This window comes from Cnephaeus nilssonii (genome assembly GCF_951640355.1).
Source record: "Cnephaeus nilssonii genome assembly, chromosome: 19".
In the NCBI taxonomy this organism is placed as follows: domain Eukaryota; kingdom Metazoa; phylum Chordata; class Mammalia; order Chiroptera; family Vespertilionidae; genus Cnephaeus; species Cnephaeus nilssonii.
In genome coordinates, this window is record NC_137090.1 from 26029828 (window position 1) to 26057618 (window position 27791).

General features: G+C 39.6%; 1 protein-coding gene across 1 annotated transcript in view; it reads right to left on the reverse strand.

Annotated features, from left to right (window-relative positions):
• Window positions 1-27791, reverse strand: part of ANKFN1 (ankyrin repeat and fibronectin type III domain containing 1) — a gene marked incomplete at its 3' end in the record, with an annotated part of 350672 nt that overhangs the window by 90478 nt on the left and 232403 nt on the right. Inside the window, exons 6-7 of the mRNA XM_079797013.1 lie at window positions 25139-25333; window positions 23331-23444 (exon numbers count right to left, since the gene is read on the reverse strand). Coding sequence (XP_079653139.1) covers window positions 23331-23444; window positions 25139-25333 — 309 coding nt within the window. The remainder of the gene's footprint in view (window positions 1-23330; window positions 23445-25138; window positions 25334-27791) is intronic.

The window sequence follows — 27791 nt, forward strand, 5'->3', positions numbered from 1 at the left end:
ACTTTGATAGGTAATTTTACTGGGTATAGGATTCCAGGTTGGGTTGACAATTATTTTCTTTTAGCACTTGGAAAATATTGTTCTACTTCTGCCTGTATCCCAGGTTTTCTGATGAGAAATGCACTATCATTTGAATTGTTTTTCTCCTGTAGGTCAGGTGTTGTTTTTTTCATGTTGCATTAAAATATTTTTTTCCTTTAGTTTTCAGCAATTTGACTATGTTGTGTTTTGGTGTGGGTTTCTTTTGTTTGATCCTGTTAGTGGTTTGCTCAGCTATCTGCATCTGTAGGTATATGTCTTTTGCGAATATTGGGAAGTTTTCAGTCATTATTTTTTTTAGGTACTTTTTCAGCACTGCCCTCTTTCTCCACTCTTTTGGGTACTCTAATGATATGAATATTAGATCTTTTGTTATCATCTCACTGGTCCCTGAGGCTCTATTTATTTTCTTAGTCTATATTCTCTCTGTTTTTCAAATTGGATAATTTCTATTGCTCTATCTTTTAGTTCACTAATTTTTTTCTTCCATCCCTTCATTTTGCTCTTAAACACTTCCACTGAGCATTGTATTTTGGTTACTGCATTTTTCAGTTGTACAGTTTGCATTTAGTTTTTCTTTATACTTGTTTATTTGCTAAGGTGTTCTATTACTTTGCTTAGGCTTTTTATTTTTTCATTTGTTCCAAGCAGGTTTGTAATTGCCTGTTGAAATATTTTTACCACAGCTGCTATAAACTCTTGTTGGAAAGTTCTAACATCTCTGTTATCCTAATGCTGACATCTATTGTTTGTCTTCTTTCATTCAGTTTGGAATCATCCTGGTTTTAAATGGAAAGCTGGACATTTTCATATTATCTTATGAGACTCAGGATATTTTTTAAACCTTCTGTGTGAGCTGGCTTTCTCTTACACCACTCCAGTGTTTTCAGTTATATTTAGCTGGAGGAGTATGTCTACTCCATCTTCCTATAAATTTAAGTTGTCTTTTGGTGAGATTTTACGATTATTGCAATCCATCTGCTTTCTTGGAGTCTCATAGGATGGAAAAACAAATTATAAGATGCAGATTTAAAAAAAAATTCTTAAAAACATTTACCTTTTTGTATTTTTCAGTAACATGATCTCATGACATCCTCCTATCACTCTATTAGTCATTTTTTATTCCTATAGTGAAACCCAGTCTGAAAGGGGAGGAAAAGCTTTTGTTTTTGTGTCTATTTAACCATTTCCACAGAATCAGCTACACTGATCTTTCAGGAGCTGGTTTACCTCTGTAACCAAGAAGGATACCAGTACTATAGGCTGCATCATAGTTTAGTTCTCTATTTTTTACCTGGCATAAGTATTTGTGAAATATATAACAGAAATGAAAGCTTTCACTAATCATATAATCTAACTTTAATACATGTGACTTCTGTTTTTGTTTGTTTGTTTGTTTTTACAATATCTGAGTTGAATGTAGTTTTTGAAAATAAAGAATCTGATCAGTCTTTTTCTCCACCACAAAGATAATACAAGAGAATATCCCTGCTGGATCCACATAAAAGCTCCCATCATTTTCACAGATATCTTCATCCTAATCCACTAGCAATTTATACCTCTGTTAATTCAAAATAGGAATCCAGGTTTAACTATAATGTCTCAAAGAAAAAAATTGGAGGAAATTTGGTTGACAAACATACATCTATACTAATTAAAGGGTAATATGCTAATTAGACTGGACATCTTCCAGATGTCCTTCCAGACAAAGCCATGGTGGCGGGGCCAAGGCAGAGGTGGTTAGGGGCGATCAGGCCAGCAGGAGCAGTTAGGGGCAATTAGGCTAGCAGTGGAGCAGTTAGGGGGCAATCAGGCGGGCAGGCAGAGGTGGTTAGGGGCATCAGGCCCGCAGGCAGAGTGGTTAGGGGCAATCAGACAGGCGAGTGGTTAGGATCCAGCGGTCCCGGATTGTGAGAGGGATGCCCGGCAGTCGGACATCCCCTGAGGGGTCCTGGATTGTAGAGGGTGCAGGCCAGGCTAAGGGACCCCCCCTCCCATGCACAAATTTCATGCACTGGGCCTCTAGTAGGAAGATAAAACTCCTTTAACATCTATGATAATTTTCATAAAGAGACCCAGAATATTATGATGGGCTAACTACTTTACCAATATAAGGAACTTAAATGTGTAGCTATTTCTGCTAACTAAAATAATCTTCTAGGAGGTTCATATTATAATTAAAGAGAAAAGCATTGAAGAAAGCATCTAGACATTTTGTTGAAATCTGGCTCTGAGATTATTCCAGTTTAACTTATTTCTGATATAGACTTATGGGGCTAAAATGATCTATAGTAAATATAACTTAAACTTCTTGTAAAAGTGTTCTAAATTACTTTCCATCTTGCTTTTAGTCCTCTGATACTTCAGCAGTTCTGAGATGGGAGTGGTTGGATTATCTTAATTCAAGCTTATGTTTTAGAAGCCATAACCAAATCCAAAGAACCTATTGATCATAAGTGACCTCTAACCCACTACTGTAGAATAATAAAAGCCTGAATATGTTTTAACATAAGTGGAGGTCTAATACAACATCCTGAGTGTGCACTTTGAAGGAATATATATCCTGGCTTTCTCACTTTCTAGCTGTGTAACTTGGGCAACTTTTTAATTTTCCTTCTCTAAAAAATGAAGAGAAGAATAGACCCTATCTTGTAAGATTGTAAAAGGATTAAAACCCACAAAACATTTTGCTTGGCACATACTGAGAGCTCAGAAATACTTGCTACCATTGCTGCTACCACTAATACATAGTACATTTGTCTCATAAACCAATATAAGGGATACTGCTTTGTTCAAAATACCTTGTTTGGCAGACTGTTTTTATAAGATACAAATTTTCTTTAATAGAATAATCAAACCCTTTCCAGATTTCATGCCCATGTCCAGGTTTGAAGGCAGATACTATGAGATACCGTTAGCCCATCAAATGTTTATTTTTGGAACCCTTGAGCTACAGAATCATCCACCTTTTCTCCCTTTTTTTTCTTGCCATATTTATTTGGTCCCATGCCAGAAACTTCTTGGGGGTAATTCAAATTAGCATCCATTCCAGATCAATCTAGAAAAGGTTGGTTATTTATCGTCAGGCAGATACATGAACCTTGGCAGTTTCTGAAACCAGAGCTAAAGTGATATTATAAAGTTCCAGTAAAATCAACACAGTGATGTGCTAGTCTTCTGATGACTTTCATGAAATTACCTCTGAAATGCTAAGTATTTTCCCACTCAGAACCTCATTTTAACTCTATAACTTACACCAAAGATCACACTGTAGCTGCTCTTAGCCTTATAAGTCTTACAAAAGCCGTTGGCCAAAAGCAATAAAATTTGACCTGACCTAATCCTAGAGTCGCAATGGATAATGTGTGTATTTTTCGTTCAATAATTTAATGTGCAAATTAACTGCATGTGTCACATATTCCCCATCTCAACGAGAGAGCTTTTATGGTTCTAGTGTTACACAAAAATTAAATATGTAAACACTCTTGTCATTTAAGACTCTTCAGTTTGCTGATAGCTTAAATAAGCACCACAAAAGGCTCCTTTAGAGAAATGTGTTATTTCATATAGTATGAGAGTCTGCCCCATGAAATTCACCCTCTATGGTCACAGAAATGATAGCAACAGATACTTTTTTCTTTCTCACTGAAAGATTTGAAATAATTTGCCCACTTTAGCTTACTGTATTATTCTCTCCTGTCTGTCAATACAGGGAAAACACTGGAAATGTACTGAAAATTTTTGTTCTTCTTTCAGATGTACTCTTCTTAGGCATTTTCTGCTCCTGGGCATGGGATGAAAAGGGTTTCTCTACATGCCCTTACTTCTTCTGCTATTCCTCATAATAGTCTTCTGTCTGATATGCCTCCTTCCATTGCGTTTTCTTCTCTTGACTCATTCTATTTCCTCTGTATCCCATGAACTTTACTTTTCCTTTTGATCCTTTTATTAAATTTAATGTTTTGAATAGATCCACATGGTTCATAAACCATGAGGTAATAAAAACGAGACTGCTATAAGTCTCCCTCAATTCCTTGTCTGCCACCTTCCCAGTTCCAAGCTTTGCTCTCTAACCACAGGTACCCACTGTTCTTAGTGTCTTATGTATCTTTCCAGGATTTCTTTATTAGACTCAAGCAAACATATAGATCCCCCCATTTTGCACAAAAGGTAACATACCAGTATTATATGTACTCTTTCAAACTTTTTTGAAAATTTATCTTGGTGATCTCTCCATATGATGAGATTTCACATTCTTATTGCTGCTGTGTATAGATGTGTGTGAACAATTTATTTAACTAGTTTGCCACTAATAGATATTCTGCTCTTACCAACTGCATGTGATGCAATTTACTCTTAAAAACCATGCCGATATGAATAGTCTTGTGCATATTTTATTTTATAAAGCTGTAAGTATATCTGTAGGGTAAATATCCATAATAAAGATTGCCAAGTTATTTGCATTTGTAATTTTTTACTAAAATATGTTATTGATTTCAGAGAGAGGAAAAGAGAGAGGGATAGAAACATCAATGACGAGAAAGAATCTTTGATTGGCTGCCTCCTGCACACCCCCTACTGGGAGTTGAGCCCACAACCCGGGCCATGTGCCCTGACTGGGAATTGAACTGTGATCTCCTGGTTCATGGGTCAGTACTCAACCATTGAGCAACACCAGCTGGGCTGCATTTTTAGTTTTGGTACATATTGCCAAACTGCCCTCCTAATGGTCATAAAAATTTATTCTTCTGTCAGCATTACATGAGAGGGACTGTTTCCTAGAGACTAAACTCTTGAGTGTACCGGTATGTTAAAACTTGTGTTTTCACCATTTTGAAAGGTGAATAGTGGTATCTCAGGTTAGTTTTAAATTGTATTTGCTTATAATGAGAGAAGCTGAACTTCTTTTATATGCTGTGTTTCTCTATGAACAATCATTTCCTCACTTTTCTTATAGATTTCAAAAGCTATTACTAGTATATATTAGAAAGAGGATTATGACTATTGTATGAAATTTATATCTCTTTTAAATTGCTTATACAGTTGTTTTTGCTGAAGATACACACACACACACACACACACACACACACACACATATATATTTTAAATGAGGTTGAATTTATTCTAGGTAATTTTTAGAAAATAGTTCATCTTATTTTCCTTGAATGGTTCATCAGTTACTGTACTGAACGGCGGGATGAACTTCCCTAAACCGTGTGCACAATTTTAGAATTTAAAGTACTTTGTAGAATAGCCTAAATCCTTCATCAATGGGCAGCTTTTCTTTGGCAGTGAACAGTTTGATCTAAGTTGTCCTGATGAATTGTTTGTATTCATCAATGTAGTCCTGAGCACACACTTCATTAGAAGTGAAAGTGGTTGATTAGGAGAGATACAGCCCCATACATTTATTTAGATTTGGTTCATGTGTAGTAGCCCTTCTCTGTGCACTGTGTTCATCATTCATGGCTGTGTTCCCATTGAACATGTAGGGAAGGGAATGATGGATCTTCAACCTGCTTAGATGCCATTTCTCATTAAACTTAGAGCTCTGTGACCCAGTATACTTCCCCCACTTTTCTTAATTTTTCTTTTCTTTGGGGGTGGAGTGATAGAATTGGATAATTTTAATATTACTTTCCATGTCCACATTTATCTGTTTACAACTTTGTGACTTGATGTGATAGAAAAACCAAGACTGATTTTAAAATGGGAAGAAAACCTAGAACTGTCATTTAAAGAAATATTGTAAAATGCAGGAAAACTCTTAAATACTGAGATGTTCATGGCAGCAGCTTTTATAACAGTAAAAAATTAAGAGCAACTTAAGTAGCCAATAACCAAACAGTAAAATGCATATTAATATATTCCATGTAGTATTATGTATGGATTGAAACAGTGCTTCAAATTAAAGTCAAAACATGGGGTTGTAAAGTGGAAAAGAAGGTAGTAGAGCATACTCATTAAGAATAGAGGCTCTGGGATCAATAACTGGTTGTCATGCCCATAGTAAGTTTCTCTTTTGCCTTAGAGTCCTCATTCACGAGGAGAGGATAACAATCTACCTGTTCTGTAGGGCTGCTTGAGATTTTGAAGAAGCGGTGCTTGTAATGCCTTGACCCAATGCCTGGAGTGGTATGGCCTTGACAAGTGTTCACCATTGTTATTAAATATGTGATCTCTACGATGGATATGTCAAAATCTACCTTCTTGCGGTAGATTCCTTTGGAATGTAAGACTAAGGGTGAATCATTTGTTTCTGTTTAACAATTCTATTCTTTGCAATGTTCTATAATTATTATACTAGTTTTTATTTTTATTTTTTTGTTGTTGTTCCTTTATCCTTTTTCACCTCCTGAAAATTTTTTGTCCTTTGCTATCCTGCTCTGTGTCTCTAGGACACCCTTATGGACTGCATCATTCAAGGCCCCTTGCCCTTGGGCTTCTAGTTAGGTTTAGAAAGTGCCTCTGTATGGTGGTGGGTGTGTTATTTCACAAGGCAACTCCTGACTGGTGCCCCTACCCCAGCCTTTACCCCTCTTCCTTTCCAACATAGGATAATGACAGCCTCCCAAAGTTACCAGTCCTGTATGTCTTGCTATCCCTTGCACAATCTGTAAATTAAGTCTTTCATTAAGTTTTCTTGAACAACTCAAGCTGAGTGTGCTTCTGTTTTCTGCTGGGACCCTGGCTGATAGAAGGGGTGTACATTATTTTTATAATTGGAAAAATTTTATTTAAGAATCACAGAGGACCACCATTGCCTCCCACTTCCCAAAAGAAAGCACTCTTCACAGCATGGAGAGGCCCCCCAGCTTCCAGACTTGAGAGTGATTATTTTTGTTTCATTTTTGAGCCCTCACATGAAATTAGGCTTCAGGCTAGAACACCTATTTCTTAGAAAAACACACTTTCTCCTGGAGAGAAATTCTAGAAAGCAGTCGCGGACTATTGACAAACTATAATGCTGCAAAGGGTTCTGGCCAAAAAGGAATCGAGAAAAATCTCTGAGGGGAGAAGGTGGCCCAGAAAGTGGTGCATCATCTGCAGTCCCAGCCTTGTGCCCAGTCAGGCAGCCACAGACAGAGCTGCGCCTTGAGCGGAGACCTGCCTTTGTGGCCACTGGAAACTCACCAGCCCCTGTGGCGTCTGGCCTCAGCAACTGCCAGTCTCCCAGGGGGTAAGTGATACAGTTTGTTCAGTCTGGGGGTGGGATGGTGGTGTGAGGTGGTGATGGGGATGGTTGTGGGGGGTAGCAAGAGGGGGGCTTGGCATGTCACCATGCACTGCTCCACTGTTAAATCTCGATTGGCAGGCTGACTTTTCCCCAGGAGGAAGTGTAGGGAGGAATCTCACAGTTGCATGGCAATAAAGAGCTGCCTGGTGGGCCTCCCTCTCCGCCAAGAGGCTTCATGGCTCCAAAGTTCCGGAGGAGTGTGTGAGGGGGAGGAGGAAGAATTAAGCTGCTCTACTCAGCACTGATGTGATCACCTTTGCAGAAACTTTCCAGTGGCAACTGTGTTAAAGACAGCGGGCTTTGGGGGAGCCAGCATAATGCAGAGGATGAAACTGAAAGTGAGAGGAGGGGGTCCGGGAAGAGAACTAGGGACTACTTAAAAAGGAAAGGGATGAGAGGTGAGATTCAATAAAAGAGGGTGTTGGACAAAGCCTGTGAAAAACTCCAGCCTCAACACTTTGAGTCAATGACAGGCCTTACTTTCCTCATACTGTGAAATGAATTTTATGTTGGTGAGCTTTGATTTCCTCACTAACCTCCAAGCCCCATAAACAAGGGGACTGTGTTTATTATGACTCACAATGAACTAATTGAGTACTTACTATGTATAAGTTGAGCCCTGTGCCAAGTACTAGTAATACAGAGATGAACTAAAAGTGCCTGCTCATCTGAGACTTACAGTCTGATGGGAGGGACAGATACTAGAACCACGACAGCGCATTCACAACCTAGTTGAGTGTTAGAGTCACTGAGTAGTTCTTGAAAAAATATCTCTGCTTGGGTCCCCACCCTGCAGAGACTCATATTTGATTTATCTTGGAAGGGTTTGATTGGAATGGATTCCAAGGTGATTCGAACATGCAGCTTACTTTGAGAATCCCTGTTTTAAAATATTCTCAAGGTTCCGTGAAACATTCCCGTGAAACATCCAGTGATAGTCAAATAATTAAATTTGAGAAATAATTTATTGGATATATTAGATATTAAAGACTGAGAAGTTCTATAATCTATTTCAACTTAAAGAAATAAATATATGTTTGCAGGTTGTGAACATTACTTTGAAGAAAAGGTGAAAAGCACCATGAAACTTATAACAGACTTGATTGGTATTTAATAATAAGAAAATGCTTCTTTGAAGAAAAGAGTTTAATAGAAACCTGAACAATCTGTGGGCAGGGAATGGGAGAGGCAGTGCTCCTGGCAGAGGGATCATTGTGTACAAGGGTCCTGCGATAGGGAAAATGTTTTCAGAAAAGAAAGAAAGCCTGTGCTCTTGGAACGAAGGTGGTGAGGTGAAAAAATGGAAAAGACAAGATTTCTGCCTTTAAGGAACTCCTACCATAAGGAAAAACTCACATATTCCAAAGTCCTTATTACTTTATGGATCTGTGATTTTCCCAAATATAACAGGAAGAAAAAGAAATCAGTGTCAGGAATAATCTTTCACCAGCTGATACAAAAACCCAGTTTCATGTTTGTCCCTAGGTAACTTACACAATTTTTTTAAGCAGCAGATATGCTTTCATAAGTATGTTGGCTTAGGCTAATATTAGCATGAGGTCATGTTTACTGAGCATACACTCTGGGAAAAAAAGAAGTGACTTGGAGATTGGATCAAGATGCTAAACTGACACACATGCTTGCCACCCTTTTTCTCTCCAAATCCTTCAAAAAGTAAAGTATTTAAAAATATATATTTAGAAAACAAAAAAGTGAGTCCTAAATACCCATTTCCCTCCTTGTTTCCTTCTTAATCCCTAATAACCACTAATCTGTTCTCTATTTCCATATAATTTTGTTATTTTAAGAGTGTATATGTGGAATAAAACCCTATGTAGTCTTTTTGGATTGGCTTTTTCACTCAGCGTAATTCTCTGGAGATTTATCCAGGTTGTTATTTGTGTCAGTAATTTGTTCCTTTTGATTGTTGTGTAGTATTCCAGTGTGAGAATTTATACAGTTTGTTTAATTATTTACCAATTCAAGGACATCTAAATTGTTTCCAGACTTTGGTCATTACAATTAAGGCTGCTGTTAACATTTGTTTTCATTTTGCTGGGATAAATACTCAGTAGTGTAATTGGTAGGGTGTATGGTAACTGCATGTTTAGTGTTTAAAGAAATTGTCAAACTTTTTCTGAGAACCTGTATTATTTTGCATTTCCACTAGCAGTGTATGAGTGACATCATACTCATTAGTAAAATATTAGATGCATGTTGACAAAACAAGGTAAGAGAGAAGGATACCTACTATTCCAGTTACTATTCACAATGTAGTAGGAACTAGAATTCATAATGATTCTCGTTAAAGTGAGATACAAAAAAGAAAACTATTAGAAAGGAAGGGACAAAATGACACTTAACTTTAAGTTAATAAGGGGAAAATTTATGAGATATAAGACATTCTACTGGGGGGAAAAAACTACTAAGAGAGTAAAGCAAAGCAACCCACTAAAGATTTTTTAAAAAGTAGTAATAAACCTATAATAGCCAATAGTAGAATATCTTAAAAAAGAAAGTTCACTCATGATAGTAACAAAAACTGTAAAATACACCTGTCATGAAACTTAACAGGAAGTGTAGAAGACCCATGTAAAGAAAATTATTAAATTTTCTTGAATAAGTAAAATTCAGCTTGGTTAGGAAGATGTGATGAATGGGGAGCTTCACCAAATTAATTTAGGAATATGATAGCCCAATAAAAATTTAAAAATTAAACTTGACAAGCCAGTTCTAAAATTCATTTAGAAAAAACATGTGCAAATAACAGACATTTTGGACAAGATTACTATGGGGAGGGACTTGCCCTACCAGATGTTAAAATGTAAAGTTATTATATGGGAATATCACAGGTGTAGACAGATCAGTAAGACAGAGTATGTGAATGCACAAATCTTTCTACTTCTATTTAACAATCCTAGAAAAACACACACATATTCTGGGATTGTTAACTAGAAATGGAAAGACTTGTGCATTCACATAGAGACACATATAGGCATACCTTGTTTTATTGCACTTTGCTTTATTGCACTTCTGAGATAACTGCGTTTTTTTACAAATTGAAGGTTTGTAGCATCTTTACACTGAGCAAGCTTATTGCCGTCAGTTTTCCAAAGGCATTTACTTGCTTCATGTCTCTGTGTCACATTTTGGTAATTCTCCCAGTACTTTGAACTTTTACCATTATTATTATATTTGTTATGGCGATCTGTGGTCAGTGATTTTTGATATTGTTGTAATTGTTTTGGGGCACCATCAACTGCAGGCCCAAATAAGACTGTGAATTTAAAATATGTGCATTATGACTGGTCCATAGACTTGCCGTTCCTCCATCTCTCTCCCTCTCCTTGGGCCTCCCTATTTCTCTAAGACACAATGTTGAAATTAGGCCAGTTAACAACCCTACAGTGGCCTCTACTAGTAAGTGTCCAAGTAAATGGAAGAGTCACATCTCTTACTATTTTTTTAAAATTTTTTCATCTATTTTTTTATTTTTTAAATTTTTTTAATCTTTATTGTTCAGATTATTACAATTGTTTCTCCTTTTTCCCCCCATCACCCGGTTCCCTCCCTCCCGTTGTCCTTATCCATAGGTGTATGATTTTTGTCCAGTCTCTTCCCATACCCCCCACACAGACACCCCTTTCCCCCTGAGAATTATTAATCCACTCCCATTCTATGCCTCTGATTCTATTATGTTCACCAGTTTATTCTGTTCCTCAGATTTTTAATTCACTTGATTTTTAGGATCACTTGTTGATAGATATGTATTTGTCGTTCATAATTTTTATCTTTACTTTTTTCTTCTTTTTCCTCTTTTTAAAGAATACCTTTCAGCATTTCATATAATACTGGTTTGGTGGTGATGAACTCCTTTAGCTTTTTCTTATCTGTGAAGCTCTTTATCTGCCCTTCAATTCTGAATGATAACTTTGCTGGGTAGAGTAGTCTTGGTTGTAGGTTCTTGCTATTCATCACTTTGAATATTTCTTGCCATTCCCGTCTGGCCTGCATAGTTTCTGTTGAGAAATCAGCTGACAGTCATATGGGTGCTCCCTTGTAGGTAACTAACTGTTTTTCTCTTGCTGCTTGTAAGATTCTCTCTTTGTCTTTTGCCCTTGGCATTTTAATTATGATGTGTCTTATGTGGTCCTCTTTGGATTCCTCTTGTTTGGGGTTCTATGCGCTTCCTGAACTTGTAAGTCTATTTCTTTCACCAGGTGGGGGAAGTTTTCTGTCATTATTTCTTCAAATAGGTTTTCAGTATCTTGCTCTCTCTCTTCTGGCACTCCAAAAATTCGGATATTGGTACGCTTAAAGCCATCCCGGAGGCTCCTTACGCTATCCTCACACTTTTGGATTCTTCTTTCTTTCCGCCTCTCTGGTTGGGTGTTTTTTTCTTCCTCATATTCCAGATCTTTGGTTTGACTCTTTGGGTGCGGTGGTCTACTCTGTATATTCTTTATTTCAGACACTGTGTGCATAATTTCTGACTGGTCCTTTTCCATTTTTTTGGTATTCTCATTTAGGTCCTTGAAGGTCTCTTCAAGTTTCTCAGCGGTTTTTAGAAGATTATTGAGTAACCTTATGATTCTGAACACTGTGTCGTCCATTAGTTTGCTTTCATCTATCTCTCCTACTTGTGACATACTTCGATGTCTCCACATTTTGGCTGCCTCCCTGTGTTGATGGAGTGGCTTTGTGTGGTCGGTGACCTATAGGGGCTGGTAGCTCAGCTTCCCCAATCACTCTAGGTGGTCGCTCTTGGTATTCCCCTTTGTGGGCTGAGTGGAAAGTCTTGGTGTAGTTAAAAGCCCTGATTGCTGTTGGTACACTGGGAGGAATTGACCTCCGGTACAATTGGTTGTGAGGACCTGCTGTGTCTATAACGGAAGAATTGCTTTGCTGGAGACACAGTAGGGCTTTGGTGCTCACTGAGTCTGCCTCTTGAATGTGTCCCTTATGAGAGTGGTTGAAATCTGGTATTGTCCACACCGACAGAAAAGTCACTCTCACTCTCCGACCAATGGCCGAGAGTCCCGTAGGCGTCTGGGTCCCCCGCGTGTCCAGAGAAACTGGAGTTCAGAGTGGTTGGGATTGTTGGTATCACTGGCAGGAGTTGATCTCCAAGCCAGTTGGCTGTGAGGTACAGCAGTGTCTCCGCTGGGAGAGCTTCTGTGCTCAGCTTGGATGGGGCGGAGTCTCAGGGTGGCACAGACAAGCTTTGGTTTCCCGTCTGCGCCGCCCTAAGAGGGCTGGTTTCTCCGTGCCCTAATCAATGGCTGCGCGCCTCTGAGAGAAGGCAGCTTTCGAGCCTCTCCCGCTGCCTAACAGACCAGTTTCTCCCCAGCTGGGGCTGGATTTCAGTGCAGACCGGAGGTTTTGTTTTTCTCCCGAACGAGAAATTCAGTTACTGGGAGGGCTGTGCTCTGCTTGGATGGGGCGGAGTCTCAGGGTGGCGCAGACAAACTTGGTTTCCATCCGCGCTGCCCTAAGAGGGCAGGTTTCTCCGTGCCCTAATCAATGGCTGCGCGCCTCTGAGAGAAGGCAGCTTTCGAGCCTCGCCCGCTGCCAAACAGACCAGTTTCTCCCCAACCGCAGCTGGATTTCAGTGCAGACTGGAGGTTCTGTTTCTCTCCCAAACGAGAAAGCTAGCCACGCAGTGTCTGCTGCCCTCCCTCTCCGCGTGCTGCGAGCAAGCCTGCCGTGTATTCAGCCGCCCGCCCTTTCCGCGCTCACGGATCTCTGCACCTCCACAGCTCCTGAGGCTCAGCGTCCCCCTCTCTTTTTTTCTCTAGTTGTAGGTTTTCCACTCTGGCAGCTTTCCGGTGGTTCTGGACGGTGTGCGCTCTGTTTTCCAGTTGTAGTTTCAAAATTGTTGTGGTAGGCAACAGTTAGGTGTTTATACCGCCAGCTTGGTTTCTCACATCTCTTACTTTAAATCAAAAGGTAGGAATAATTAAGTTTGTGAGGAAGAGATGATGAAAGCTGAGATAAGGCCAAAAGCTAGGCCTATTGCACAAAACAGTTAAACAAGTTTTGAATGCAAAGGAAAAGTTCTTGAAGGAAATTAAAAGTACTATTCTAGTGAACACACGAATGATAAGAAAGCAGAACAGTTATTGCTGATCTGGAGAAAGTTTTAGTGGTCTGGATATAAGATCAAACCAGCCACAACATTCCCTTCAACCAAAGCCTAATCCAGAACAAGGGCCTATCTCTCAATTCTGTGAACCTGAGAGAGGCAAGGAAGCAGCAAATGAAAAGTTTGGAGGTAGCAGAGGTTGTCTCATAAGATTTAAGGAAAGAAGTCATCTTCATAATATAAAAGTGCACGGTGAGGGAGCAAAGTGCGGATACAGAAGCTTCAGCAAGTTATCCAGGCGATCTAGCTAAAATAATGAAGTTGGCTACACTAAACAACAGATTTTAAATGTAGACAAAACCACCTTACATTGGAAGAAGATGCCATCCAGCACTTTCATAGCTAGAGAGGAGAAATCAATGCCTGGCTTCAAAGCGTTGAAGGACAAGCTGACTCTCTTGTTAGGGGCGAATGCAGCTATTATCTTTAAGTTGAACCCAATGCTCATTTACCATTCTAAAAATCCTAAGGCCCTTAAGAATTAATGCTAAATCTACTCTGCCTGTGCCCTATAAATGGAACAATGCCTGGATGATAGCACATCTGTTTATAATGTGGTTTACTGAATATTTTAAACTCACTGTTAGGACCTACTGTTCAGAATAAAAGATTCCATGCAAAATACCAGGTGTACTGGTTAATAATGCAGATGTTGTAATCAAAGAAAACATAATTTCAAGAGAAACATCAAAAGTGCTTCATTCAAAGTAATGTCCATTGCTAGCTACACATTTCCCCCATCTTTCAGGTAATTTGTGGATACCGTCCCAATAGAATTTTACTTATTTTGAGGCAAACCATTCAAAGACCCAATTTTCCACTTCTTCGTATGTTTTGAAGTGCTGCACAGAAAGTGCGTATGCCATCGATCAGAACAAGTGGTAATCTGAAGGAGCAAGGTCTGGTGAATACAGTGGGTGGGTTACTACTTCCCAGGCAAGATCTTTTAACGTGCCTTTAACTGGTTTTGAAGTGTGTGATGGTGTGTCATCATGAAGCAAAATTACTTTGCCCTGTCTTTGGGAACATTCTGGTTGTTTCATGATCAAAGTGTGGTTCAAATTGATTATTTGTTGGCAGTAGCAATCAGTATTAACGGTTTCACCTGATTTTAGAAGCTTATAATACACCACACCTTCCTGATCCCACCAAATGCAGAGCATTGTCTTCTTTCCGAATCGATTTGTCCTTGCAGTCGATGTTGATGGTTGACCAGGATCAACCCATGATTTTGTGTGTTTGGGATTCTCAGAATAAATCCACTTTTCATCGCTAGTCACAATTCGATGCAAAAAAAGACTTTCATGCCGTTGAAGCAACATTTTACTGATGACTTTACGGTTTTCCATTTGTCTTTCGTTTAATTGCTGTGGCACCCATTTTCCTTCCTTTAAAATCTTCCCCATTGCTTGTAAATGATCAGAAATTGTTTGTTGAGCAACATTGAATCTTTCTGCAAGTTGTTTTTGAGTTTGACATGCATCTTCATCCAATAATGCTTGTAAATGTTGGTCTTCAAACTTTTTTGGTTGACCTGGACGTTCCTTGTCTTTCACATCGAAATCATCACTTTTAAAGTGTTTAAACCAGTGGTCACAAGTATCTTGAGATGGAGCATGTTCACCATAAGCTTCCCAAAGTATACAATAACTTCTTCAAAATAATGAATTAAAACTTCCTGCAAATGCTCTTTTTTTGGCACAAAATTCGACATTTTTAAGTATAAAAATATCTATGATATTAACACCTTCAGAAAATTTGACATATGAAGTTTTGAAGCTTGCTGTCAATACAACAAAATAGCATACATATCAAATCACATATATATCAATAGATGTGTAACTTCATCTATTGAAAAAAATCCACATTATGAACCGGTACACCTGGTATTGCTGCTCATTGATAGTGTGCCAGGTTACTCAAAAGCTCTAATAGATATGTACACTAAGATTAAAGTTTTGATGCCTGCTAGCACATCTACTCTGCAGCCTATGGATCAAGGAGTAATTTTGATTTTCAAGTCTTATTATTTAAGAAATACATAAAGCTGTAGATAATGATTCCGCTGATGGATCTGGAAAAAATAAAATGAAAACCTCTGGAAAGGATTTACCATTCTAGAGGCCATTAAGAGCATTCGTGTTTCATGGAAATGGGTCAAAATAGCAACATTATAAGGAGTTTGGAAGAAGTTGATTCTAACCCTCATGGATGATTTTGATGGGTTCAAGACTTCAGTGGAGGAAGTAATTGCTTCTGTGGTGGAAATAGCAAGAGAATTAGAATTAGAAGTGGAGCCTGAAGATGTGGCTGAATTGCTGCAGTATCATGCCAGAACTTTAACTGATCAGGAGTTACTTCTTATGGATGAGCAAAGAATGTGTTCTGGAGATGGAAGCTACTCACAGTGAAGATGCTGTGAAGATTACTGAAATGACAAAAACATTTAGAAAATGCATAAACTTAGTTGATAAAGCAGTGGCAGGGTTTGAGAGGATTGACTCCAATTTCAAAACAAGTTCTATGACAGCTAAAATGCTATCAAACAGTGTTGTATGCTTGCTATAGAGAAATCGTTTATGAAAGGAAGAGTCAGTTGATGTGGCAGACTTCATTGCTGTCTTATTTTAAGAAATTGCCACAGCCACTCCATCCTTTAGCAGCCATCAACAGTGAGACAAGACCCTCCACCAACAAAGGGATTCTTAGAAAGCTCAGATGATGGTTAGTCCTTTTTTTTTTTCTTTTTAGGCAATATAGTATTTTTAAATTAGGATATGTACATTGTCTTTTTAGACATATTGCTATTGCACACCTAACAGACCGTAGCATAGTGTAAACTTAACTTTTATAAGTACTGGGAGACCAGAAAATTTGGGTGACTTGCTTTATTGTGATAGTATTTCTTTTATTGCAGTGGTCTAGTACCGAACCTATAATATCTCCAAGGTATGACTATACAAGGATTGAAACATCATTTAATAAGGAAAAAAAGTGAGAAAACTGCCTTAGCTGGTTTTTCACACTGGTTAGAGCCGTGGTCAGCAAACTGCGGCTCGCAAGCCACATGCGACTCTTTGGCCCCTTGAGTGTGGCTCTTCCACAAAATACCACGGCCTGGGAGAGTCTATTTTGAAGAAGTGGCATTAGAAGAAGTTTAAGTTTAAAAAATTTGGCTCTCAAAAGAAATTTCAATCGTTGTACTGTTGATATTTGGCTCTGTTGACTAATGAGTTTGCCGACCACTGGGTTAGAGCATTGGCTTGTACACTAGAGAGTCTTGAGTTTTATTTGGGGTCAAGGGCACATACCTAGGTTGCAGGTTCGATTGTTGGCCCCAATTGGGGTGTGTGCTAGAGGCAACCAATCGATGTGTCTCTTTCACATCAATGTTTCTCTATCTCCTCTCTCTTTCTCCTTTCCCCCTCCCTTCCACTCTCTTTTTTAAAAAAATCAATGGAAAAAATATCCTTGGGTGAGAATTAACAACACCAAAAAAATAAAACAACCTATGTTCACGAGTAGAAAAATGATTAAATAATTATGGCATCTCTATCTAGGGAGTAAGAATAATATACAACTATGAAAAAGAGTGAAGATTAAACACTGTACATGGTTTATTGAGTTGAAAAAAATCTAGTTGTAGGATTAGACAGTGTGATAACATTCATATTAGAGTTCACACAAACAAAGCTGTATTTTCATAGGCATATACATATAGTATATGTGTACATCCACCAATAAAAGATTTGTAAGGAAATACACGAAACTCATAACAGAAATGAACTTGGTGGTTAGGGATGAGACATTGGGGGAAGGGTAAATCTTTTTTTTTAAAAAAATAAATCTTTATTGTTCAGATTATTACAGTTGTTCCTCCTTTTTCCCCCCATTGCTCCCCTCCACCCAGTTCCCACCCCACCCTCTGCTCTTACCCCCCCACTGTCCTCATCCATAGGTGTATGATTTTTGCCCAGTCTCTTCCCGCACCTCCCCATACCCCTTTCCCCCCGAGAATTGTCAGTCCACTCCCTTTCTATGCCCCTGATTCTATTATATTCACCAGTTTATTCTGTTCATCAGATTTTTTATTCACTTGACTCTTAGATTCACTTGTTGATAGATATGTATTTGTTGTTCATAATTTTTACCTTTACCTTTTTCTTCTTCCTCTTCTTAAAGACTACCTTTCAGCATTTCATATAATTCTGGTTTAGCGGTAATGAACTCCTTTAGCTTTTTCTTATCTGTGAAGCTCTTTATCTGACCTTCAATTCTGAATGATAGCTTTGCTGGGTAGAGTAATCTTGGTTGTAGGTTCTTGCTGTTCATCACTTTGAATATTTCTTGCCACTCCCGTCTGGCCTGCATAGTTTCTGTTGAGAAATCAGCTGACAATCGTATGGGTACTCCCTTGTAGATAACTGTTTTTCTCTTGCTGCTTTTAATATTCTCTCTTTGTCTTTTGCTCTTGGCATTTTAATTATGATGTGTCTTGGTGTGGTCCTCTTTGGGTTCCCCTTATTTGGGACTCTTTGTGGTTCCTGGACTTACAAGTCTATTTCTTTCACCAGGTAGGGGAAATTTTCTGTCATTATTTCTTCAAATAGGTTTTCAGTATCTTGCTCTCTTCTTCTGACACTCCCGGATGTTGGTACACTTGAAGTTGTCCCAGAGACTCTTTACACTAGCTTCTTATTTTTGGATTCTTTCTTTCTTTTTCGGTTGGGTGTTTTTTGCTTCTTTGTATTTCAAATCTTTAACGTGATTCTTGCGATCCTCTAATCTGCTGTTGGATCTCTGTGTTTTATTTTTTATTTCAGTCAGTGTATGCTTAATTTCTAGTTGGTCCCTTTTCATATCCTCGAGGGTCTCACTAAATTTATCGGCCTTTTCTAGAAAATTCTTGAAAAACCTTTTAACCGGGGTTTTGAACTCTATATCCAGTCATTTGCTTTCCTCTATTTATTTCATTTATGACCTGTTTCTTTGTCTCCACATTTTGGCTGCTTCCCTGAGTTCATAGAGTGGCTTTGTGTGCTAGGTGTCCTATAGAGCCCAGTGGGTCAGCCTCCCCAGTTACCTGAGGTGGACACTCTTGGTGCACCCCTTTGTGGGCTGTGTGCACAGTCTTGTTGTAGTTAAGCCTTGATTGTTGTTGGTATCACTGGGAGGAATTGACCTCCAGGCCAATTGGCTGTGAGGATCAGCTGTGTCTACGATGGGAGAACTTCTGTGCTGGAGACACCCTTATGAGACAAGACTTGCTTCATTGGGGCTTTGGTGCTCACTGAGTCTGCCCCCTGAGTGTCACTTATGGATCTGAGGAGTTGTAATCTGGATGGTCCCACTCTGACCCCTTGGTACACTGGCTCTTGGATCTCCAAGGAGGTGCTAATTTAGCCTCTGCCTGAGGTCACCCAGCAGGAGGTATGGATAGATCTTCAGATTCCTCTTCTTTGTTTGGGTTTTGGAGGTGCCCAGATGAGGCCAGCTGTGAAGCAATGCAAGCTGCTGCAGGGCCTTGGGCCTTCTTTTGGATGTTCTGGGTCTCACTGACTCAGCTGCAGTTTGTTAGGTAAGTTTAAAATTCAAAGAACCAGACCATTCATATGCAAAAGCCTCTGCGCTCAGCTTGGATGGGGTGGAGTCTCAGGGCGGAGCAAACAGCATTGGCTTTGTGGGGCAGGATCTCAGGGTGGAGCAAACAGCAATGGCTTCCCGTCAGCCCTGCCCTAAGAGGCCCTTGGGTCTCAGTGTCCCGCAGTAATCACTGCAAGCACCTCTGAGAGAAAGCTGCCCTTGAGTTTCGCCCCCTGCCAGACAGTCCAGTTTCTCCCCGTATGAGTCTAGGTCCACAGAATCTCGCCCAGAACTGGAGTTCAGAGCAGTCGGGAGCTTTTGTCTTCTTCCCGATTGAGAAAGCCAGCCGCGTATTTAGTTGCCAGCCCTCTCCGTGCGTGCACCTCCGTACCTCTGCCTTCCGCAGCTCCTCTGAGTCTCAGTGTGCTTTTCTCTTTCCTTCTAGTTGTAGAATTTCCACTCAGCCAGCCTTCCTGTGGTTCTGGATGATGTCCATTTTATCTTGTAGTTACAGTTTTGAAATTGTTGTGTGAGGCAGCAGTTCAGGTGTTTACCTATGCCGCCATCTTGGTTTCTCCCGGAAGGTTAAATCTTGACATTTTCTTTTAGATAACCCTATACTATATTGTTTGTGGGTAAATTTTTTCTCTAAATGAAGAATATGCAAAAAAAAAAAAAAACACCCAAAAAACCCTGTGTTTTACAACATATCTTATTGGTGGAAAGTTTTAAGGTGGTTCACAAGATGGGAAGAGAGGTGGGGAAGGGCAACATTCAACCAAGATACTCAGATTCACTGGAGCACTTATTGCAGCATCTCAAAATTGGCAGACCCCAAAATGGGACTGCTTCAGGGCACACTCTTAAAAAGTAGAAAATAATTTATCCTGTGGATAGAAAACAGATGCTGTACTGCACCTGTTATAGGATACTGTTCTATCCACCCTGCAAAGAGCAGCAAAATCACTTTTGAAAGTGTTTTTTACTTTGGGCCTGCAGAGAAAACACATATCCTCAGCAAATGAAAGCGTCAGGCAGGTTACCCAAGGCAGTGAGGAGAAAATTCGGAACAAAGTTCTGGCAATTGTCCAAAGCATCTGAAGTAGTTCTAGCTGTACTCTGCAAACTATGAAAATTGGTGAGGTGGGACCAAAGGATGCAAGGGCTCTTTGAATCTAAGAAGAAACATCCAGCAACAGTAGTCCTCTTAGCCCTGTTTCCCTGCATTCAGAGGAGCTGTAGGCAGAAAAATCCTGTGGGTTTCACTCAAAACTGTTTCCGGGGTTTTAAGCTGAATTTGACAGCTTTCATGTCCAAGTAGTAATGGCAATGGGCCTGGCGCATGGCCCCCATGATTTGAAGGAGGCTTATAAAGAGCTGCTCTTAAAAAGATTTCTAGATAGCAACAAACTCTTAAAAAAAACCCAGCATGTTGATGAGTTGAGTCTCAACAAGTGAGAAACAGAAGCATCAGATCTTCTTTCAAACACTGGCTTCAGCACAAATGGGGAAAACATCCAGTTATCAAAATAGGCTTGAGGTTTTTTGCTGAGACCAGAAATTCTGGGGAGCAGTGCGAGATGTTTTTGCCAAACCTTAAATACTGCAGGGGTAAGCCTTACCTCTAACCAATTAGATAATTGCCTTTTCATTCTGTGGATTTCTCATTGTTTCTTCTTCTTCTTAAAGCAAACAAAATAATTAGCCTTGTCTTAGGATAATTTTGCTGATATTTCCATAATGAAATAATTACTTCAGCCCTGAATTAAACACTGTCCTTCTCTGGGTACAGTAGGCCACCAGCTGTTTTAAATAACCCCTGAGAGGGTCAGGTTAAGGACTCAGTTTATGACCTTATAAATTAACATAAAGAAAGCTACTCCATAATGCAACAGACAATCTATTTATAATGCTTAATTAATCTCCTCCAGTCACTAACAGAGCCCACTTGTGACCTTTTGTTTCAACTTCACCAAATGTAAGTCTCCTGAGATGAGAGGTGTTAATATGTGAATGCTGATAGAATTTGCTGGCATCGTGGCCAAGTATTAAAGAGCTGACAGTCTGGATAAATTAGCTCCTGATAGCTTACTAATCAAGTGGAAGAAGCAAATGTCAAGTTGGGCAGCACTGATGAAACCCTTCATCAAACCCTGAGCAGGAGAAATACAGAAAGAGAGGAAAATGGCCATGTCTGACACTGCTGGCCAAACTTTGAATTTCATGCAGACTTGGCAGATGAGAGAAGATGTCAGAATTGTATCAAAAGATGGCTGTGGGAAGTCATTCTTGGGTGGCTGCCTTTAGCTGTTGTTGCTAGTACTCCCAGGCTGCAATTTTCAAACTGTGTGCCCAAACGGTGTGCCACAACCATTTGTGAAACTTGCAATACCTGACTAATCAGGGGCACTGATCCTTACATTGTAAAAAAAAAAAAAAAAAAAAAAAGACAACAGCCAACACAATAGCTGTCTGGTGTGAATGGATCAAAACCATACCTTATTTTTGGTCAGATTTGCAAAAGATATATTTTTTTGGTGTGCTGCAGACTTTTAGTAATTAGTTTATGTATGCCATGAGCTGAGAAAAGTTGAAAATCACTGTCTTAGAATGATACAAAAATTCCAAAGTGATAACCAATTCAATGCTGTCTTAAGGAAGATACTACAGACAGAGTGGGATTATCTGGAAGTTCCTCAGAAGCTATAGGGTGTGGGGAGAGCAATGTTTGCAGACATGGGAACAGGGCCTGGGAAGGAGAAAGGAAATACATGTGCCACTTGAACATTTCTGTGGCCCAAAGGGAGCAACAGTGACCTGACCACAGAAATTCTGCCTTGTGGCCTGGCATCTTGGAGTATGCGTGGAAGGCTTTGTCAGATTTTAGAACTGTCCAGGGTGTTTCCATATGTCTTTATCAGTCAGGGAACTAGATTTCTTTATGTCTACCACATTCAAGCACCAGTGTAAGAGATACATCTGGCTCTGCTGTGAGCCTTAGGCAGGTTCCTTTACCTCATTGCCTCCGTTTTCTCATCTGCAAAGTGAAAATCTTAACAATATCTACCTCATAGGGTTGTTGTGAAGATTAGAGTTAATACATAAAAAGGCTTTAAACAGTGCCTCACATATAGTAGGCACTATGTAAGCCTGGACTGTTTTGATGGTAGCATCTCTGTAATATCTTTCTCCTCTGGACTCTCCTTTCCTGGTGCTGCTATAGCAGTCAGCTCAGACTGTTATGACCTCTTTCCTGAGTAGCTTCCTAATTAATTTTCTTCTAAATTCATCTCTTCCAATACTTCATACATTGTATTGCCACTGAAATCATTCAGTCTCTGATCTTGTCTTTATCTTATTCAGTGATCTGCAGAGTTCATCAAATAAAGTCCAGACACCTTCATCTTGCTTTCTAGCCTCATCCTACCCTTACCTCCTGACCCTAGTTTCACACTCTAATTTGACATTTCACTGCACCTTGTTAGGAACCCTCCCCTCCCCTGGAACCATGCTATTTTCTATGCCTTACTCTCCTTCACTTGTCCCAGCATGTTTTTGCTTTTGTACCTGTGCTCACTGTTCTCTCCACATGGAGTTTATCTTCTGCTTCAAATCCTAGCCATCCTTGAAAGACAGGCCCAAATGCCACCTGCACCCTGGGGCCTTTCTGAGCCTGTCATTTCCCCATCCCTTTCTTTTCTGAGCTCCAGTGATCTTTATTTATTACTAGAGGCCCAGTGCATGAAATTCGTGCACTGGTAGGATCCCTAGAGGCTGCCAGCTGCCAGCCAGGTACTCCCTTCCTTCCCCTGGCTGCCTGCTGCTGCTGGGGCCTCCATCCCTTCCACCCCGCTGGTCCTGCCCCTCGTCAAACTCCCGGACAATGGGACAATTTGCAAACTACACTTTTATTACATAGGATTGGTTTTTTAGTCCTCAACCCTAGTAGTTACCTGTCATTATAGCTATCAATTTATATGTCCTCTATTTAGTATGTTACACATTCCAGCCTCTAAATTCCTTGGAGCCAGGCTTATTCTTTAGTATGTCCTCCTCAGACCTGTCCCCAACCCTATGCTATGCACACAGCAGGTCTTCTGTAAACAGGATTGGAATATTAATTGAGAATCCTGAAATGACAGCCTGGTCTTTCTGTGACTTATTCTCAGTCACCTTATTGTTCTGTATGTGGAAATATTTCAATTCCACTTGGAATGAATAAAATAGCCCATCAGCAGGAAAACAAACACAAAATGCACAACTGATCCTCAAACAATGGATTGTTTTTTTAGGAAGAAGTAATGAAAAACTATCTGAGTTCAATACCTTTATATCTGGTCACTACAGCTGCATTGACACTAAGAGGCTCTTGGAAGCTGACGGTGAGTGATGTGCTGCTGGTTACCATGAGGCAGACATTGGTTGGCACCTCAGGGGCTCCTGGGACAGAAGGAAAAACACAAGGATCTTAACATAACAAATCCTTTTCAATGTTCTTGCCTCTTCAAAGGATATCCAGAAACACACACTATGGAAACATTTGTTTGTAGAGCCTAATAGCTTTTGCTTTTGAACATTTTCATTAGAAGTCTCAATGGCCTTTATTTGTTACCATCTTGGTCTTATTTGATCATTAAAACATTGTCTGAAGGGGTAAATAATACCAGTTAAGTCTTCCCAAAGTATCCTGGAAACATAATAGGAGGTTAGCTGGACCAGCGGAGAGGAGGCTAGAAAGTGTTAGCAGGAACTATTATTTCATTAAGTACTTTTATGTAAATCATCTCAGGGGAGACTTTTCCAACCCTGTTAGGTAGAAAGGGCAAGTAACAGCATTCCCTCTTTTTGGGTGAGGAAGCTGCAGCCCAAAGAGGCCAAATGACTTGTTCAAGGACATATGGCTTTGGATGACCAATTCTGGACTCTTTCCAACATGGGATGTTAACTCCTCTTGCTCTCATTCTGCTATTACATGGTTGTATTTTACTAGGAAAGAATTCACATGCAAATGTCATGTCTACTAATAGATTTATGATGGTGTTAGGTATTCCTTCTAGGTGTTTTGTGAGTTAGAAAATTAAAAATTTTCAAGTCTAAAAACATGATTTCTTCTAATATTAATTTGTCCTGAATGAAGTACAATAGTAAGTGTATTTATTAATACAATGGCTGGATTTTTTTTTTTAAAGAAGAGCAAACGTATCAGCATTGCTTAAGAGATTGTTAATAATAAAAGCAACATTTCATTCATGTCAGTTATTTGCTTCAAGAGAAAGGATTAGGCCTGGTTTGGGGCTTAGTATTCAGTACTACTACAAAAAACAAGACTTTCACTGCCTTGGTCTTTATCACAGCTAAGGTTACTGGACCAGAGGCAGATAATTCCCACACTAACGAACTGACCTTTTCCTTATATTTAAATTTTCAATATATTTCTAATTTTTTTGCTGTTTGAATAAGATTTTATTTTGGAATTAAAGTTTAATATTTTATAAGTTTGAGTTTGAATTACATACATATTCTTTTATAGCAGAGGCTGCACAAAGCAGTACCTTCCAGTGCTAGTATTATCCAGAAACAAGACTTGTTTAAACTTAACAAAAAGGTCTGGTAATAGAGAATGGACGTGCAGACAAAAGCATAATTCATGGGTTGATTGACTGTCCTCTGCAGCCTGTATTCACTGAAGGTCAGTTTACATAAGTGCTATATAAAAAATGCAGTAGAGAGTCGAAAATAACTTACACTTGAGCCTGAAGCAGAAACTGGACAAATAGGCAAACAAATATTTTTCCACCTCTGCATCCCAAAATATAGTCACTTAGGGCATCAGACCATCCAGGTCATTAGGCATTGGGGCGTAACGGGTGGAAAGTGCTAGATGAGTGTGACATGGTGGAGGGAGGCCAGCAGCACTGAAGCCTCATGGCTGTGGCCAGAGAACCTATCAGGAGCCAGAAAATCAAGCAAGACAAAAGATCCTTTTACAACCTCCCAGAACCCTTGCTCCAAACAGGCTGACAACGGCCATCCATGACCCTGTAATGATACAGACAAATCAGTAAAGGGAGGCCTGGCTGTCTCAAACCAAGGTTTGGTCCAGTTAAACATAGAGGTCCTCTGCTTATACTCACTGGCATGTTCGAAGCCTGTTTTCATGCGTCTGTAGAGCCGGTACCTCCACTCCCAAGCTTTCAGCTGTTTCTCTTTCTCTGTGTTGTCCAGATTGAATCCTTCATTCTCCACCTGAATAGACAGTTCACTCACCCTCTCCTGGGCTTCCTGCACCAGTGTGTTGAGGTGCATCGCTCGACTTTCCAGGCTGACAACTAAACAGAAAGAAATGGGTGACTCCTTTTTCTTGCTGGGAAAATGCTGCTTCACTGACAAGAGATCTGAGAGTCCACGATAGGTTTTAAAAACTGCCTGGCGGAAGTGGGATCCATCCATATTTGTTACTAACGTTTTGTTATGATAAGGTCTAATTAGTGACATTTACAACTAGATTAAACGGTAAATCCATCCATTTAAGATATTCCCATCTCCCTCTGGCCCTCTTGTGACATGCACCCATACAGCTGCTTAGCAGTTAATTAGAATTCCACTGTCAAGTGCCCATGAGGACTGCTTTTCATCCAGATTGCACGCGTTTCCATGCTCTTCGGAGGACAAACACTTAGGAGCTAAAGCTCTGTAGGGCCAGGAAGGCCCTAGGAAAAGTCATTGATGAGTCAAGCTACATTCTGCCAGAGTTGTTTGTTCTTTATTTTTTTAGAACTTGATTCAGATTTTTTGCTCTTATCACTTTCTGCCCAGCTCATAGACATTTTTGTATGCATACCCTAGTGGCATAATCCTGTTAGTATTATTCAATTTATTTATTGCTAACAAAGTGTTCTGCTGCTGCCACAGTAGGTCTAGTGAATTCTGATAGCTGACTTGAGTGTGATCAGACATTGATCTTTGATTGTGGTCTGATTGTAGGTATGGTCTCTGGAGATGCCCATGCCCAAGCGAGAAAGCTGTCCTAGCTCTTCTTGCTGAGAGAACTTACACAGCTTGATAGTCGGTTTTACTCAATACATGATAGTCTTTATTTGATTCATATCATGTTGTTGACCCAATCTGCTCTCAGGTGAGTGAATGTTCATGTCCATGATGTTTCACACTCTATGTCAGGCTAGGAGGCTGCTTCTTGTGGTGGCTCTCCTGCATGTGAGGGTCTGCCTAGTTGGTCACTTCTGATCTGGGCATGTGGTAGGGGATCAGATCATGAAACAGATCAGAATCAAGTTTGGCAGTTCTGTTACTCACCCATTGAACACTCTCTGTGACCAAAACAGTATTTTCCCCCAGGTGGGTGTGAAAGAAATCCAACTATTTCATTCTTCTAATGAAGGGGGAAAATATGATGAAGATAACTCAAGTGAAAATTTGTTAGGTGTATTTTGAAATGGAAATTAGGTGGTTATATATTCATACTCTCTGTGTTCATAAGCATGTTTGCATTAATTATAGGAAATGAATACTAATTTATTATTGCCCCTGCTCACTATCAGTCTAAATTTATTTACCGATGAGGTCAATGAAAAATGAGTTGAGTCCTTTTTTCCTTTTTCTTTCTTCTTTCTTTTTAACATTGCTATTTAGAACACTTGGGACTGTGTTTTGCTGCAGATTTGTCATGGTTAATGAATGTTGCTGTAGCAGTCAATCATGTACTCTAAATACTGTCACGCTTTTTTTTTTAAAGCCTCAGTCATGAGCCATGACAGAAAAATAAACAAATAAATATAAAGCTAAAAAACTCTTTCACTGAGCAGCTACCCTACGCAGAATCCCTGGGGAAGGCTAAAGGAGGCCAGAATAAATGATAATATAAGTGCTGTGGACCTAGGGAAGCAATGATGGGGTATGAACAGGAGGTTCTGGAGAAAAAAAATACACATATACACACATGGGCGCATACTCCAGTGGAAAAATTGGCAATATTAGTGGCCTCAAGGTGCAATTTCCTGGAGCAGTGAGATTGACAAGTCAGTACTAAATGCTGTTAATTTAACTAACTTCAGATTAATGGTAGAGTCTGCTATGACTGAAGCCCTCAAACACAGTCTCATTATAGCCTTGCTGGGAAGGTCCTAAATATAGGCATTGACAGTTTAAAACAAATTCGTATACATTTGTGTATTTTTAGACATAGGTTAGGCGTCAGAGTTTGTGTCACAGTTTTCAGGTTGATTAATTGACCCAGTAACTGCACCCTCTACCCAATTCCCCCTCCTTCTTCCACTCCAAATTATAGAGAAAATGGGGGAATTGTCCTTGCTAAGTCATTCAGTGAGCTTTTTATTGTAAGCCTGATGTTTGAATTGCATGCATGCGTCAACACTTGGGTGATAGACACATGATTTATAAAAATAAATTTTTCTAATACTATAAAATCCCCCCTATTAATTTTTATATTCACAACAGTTATTACGGGTGTGAATTCCAGGTGGCATTTCAGATGGACAGCTTCTCTTGAGCTGTGTTTGGCTCCCCTGATATTTTTCCTGCTTTCCTAGTACAACACGCTTTGTTTCCAGACTTTCCCTCTCCTCCCAGGTTGTAGACATGATGTTATTTGACTTATAGGGGTAAAGGGATTCTATATCTTCAAGATAAAGCACTTTGCCTTTTCATAGACTAACAAGGGAGATCCATAGAATTTGATGACTAGGTAAGTTTTCCAAGCTCATCTAGATCCCCATGCTTCTTTCTCAAATTGGGATACCTAAACCACAG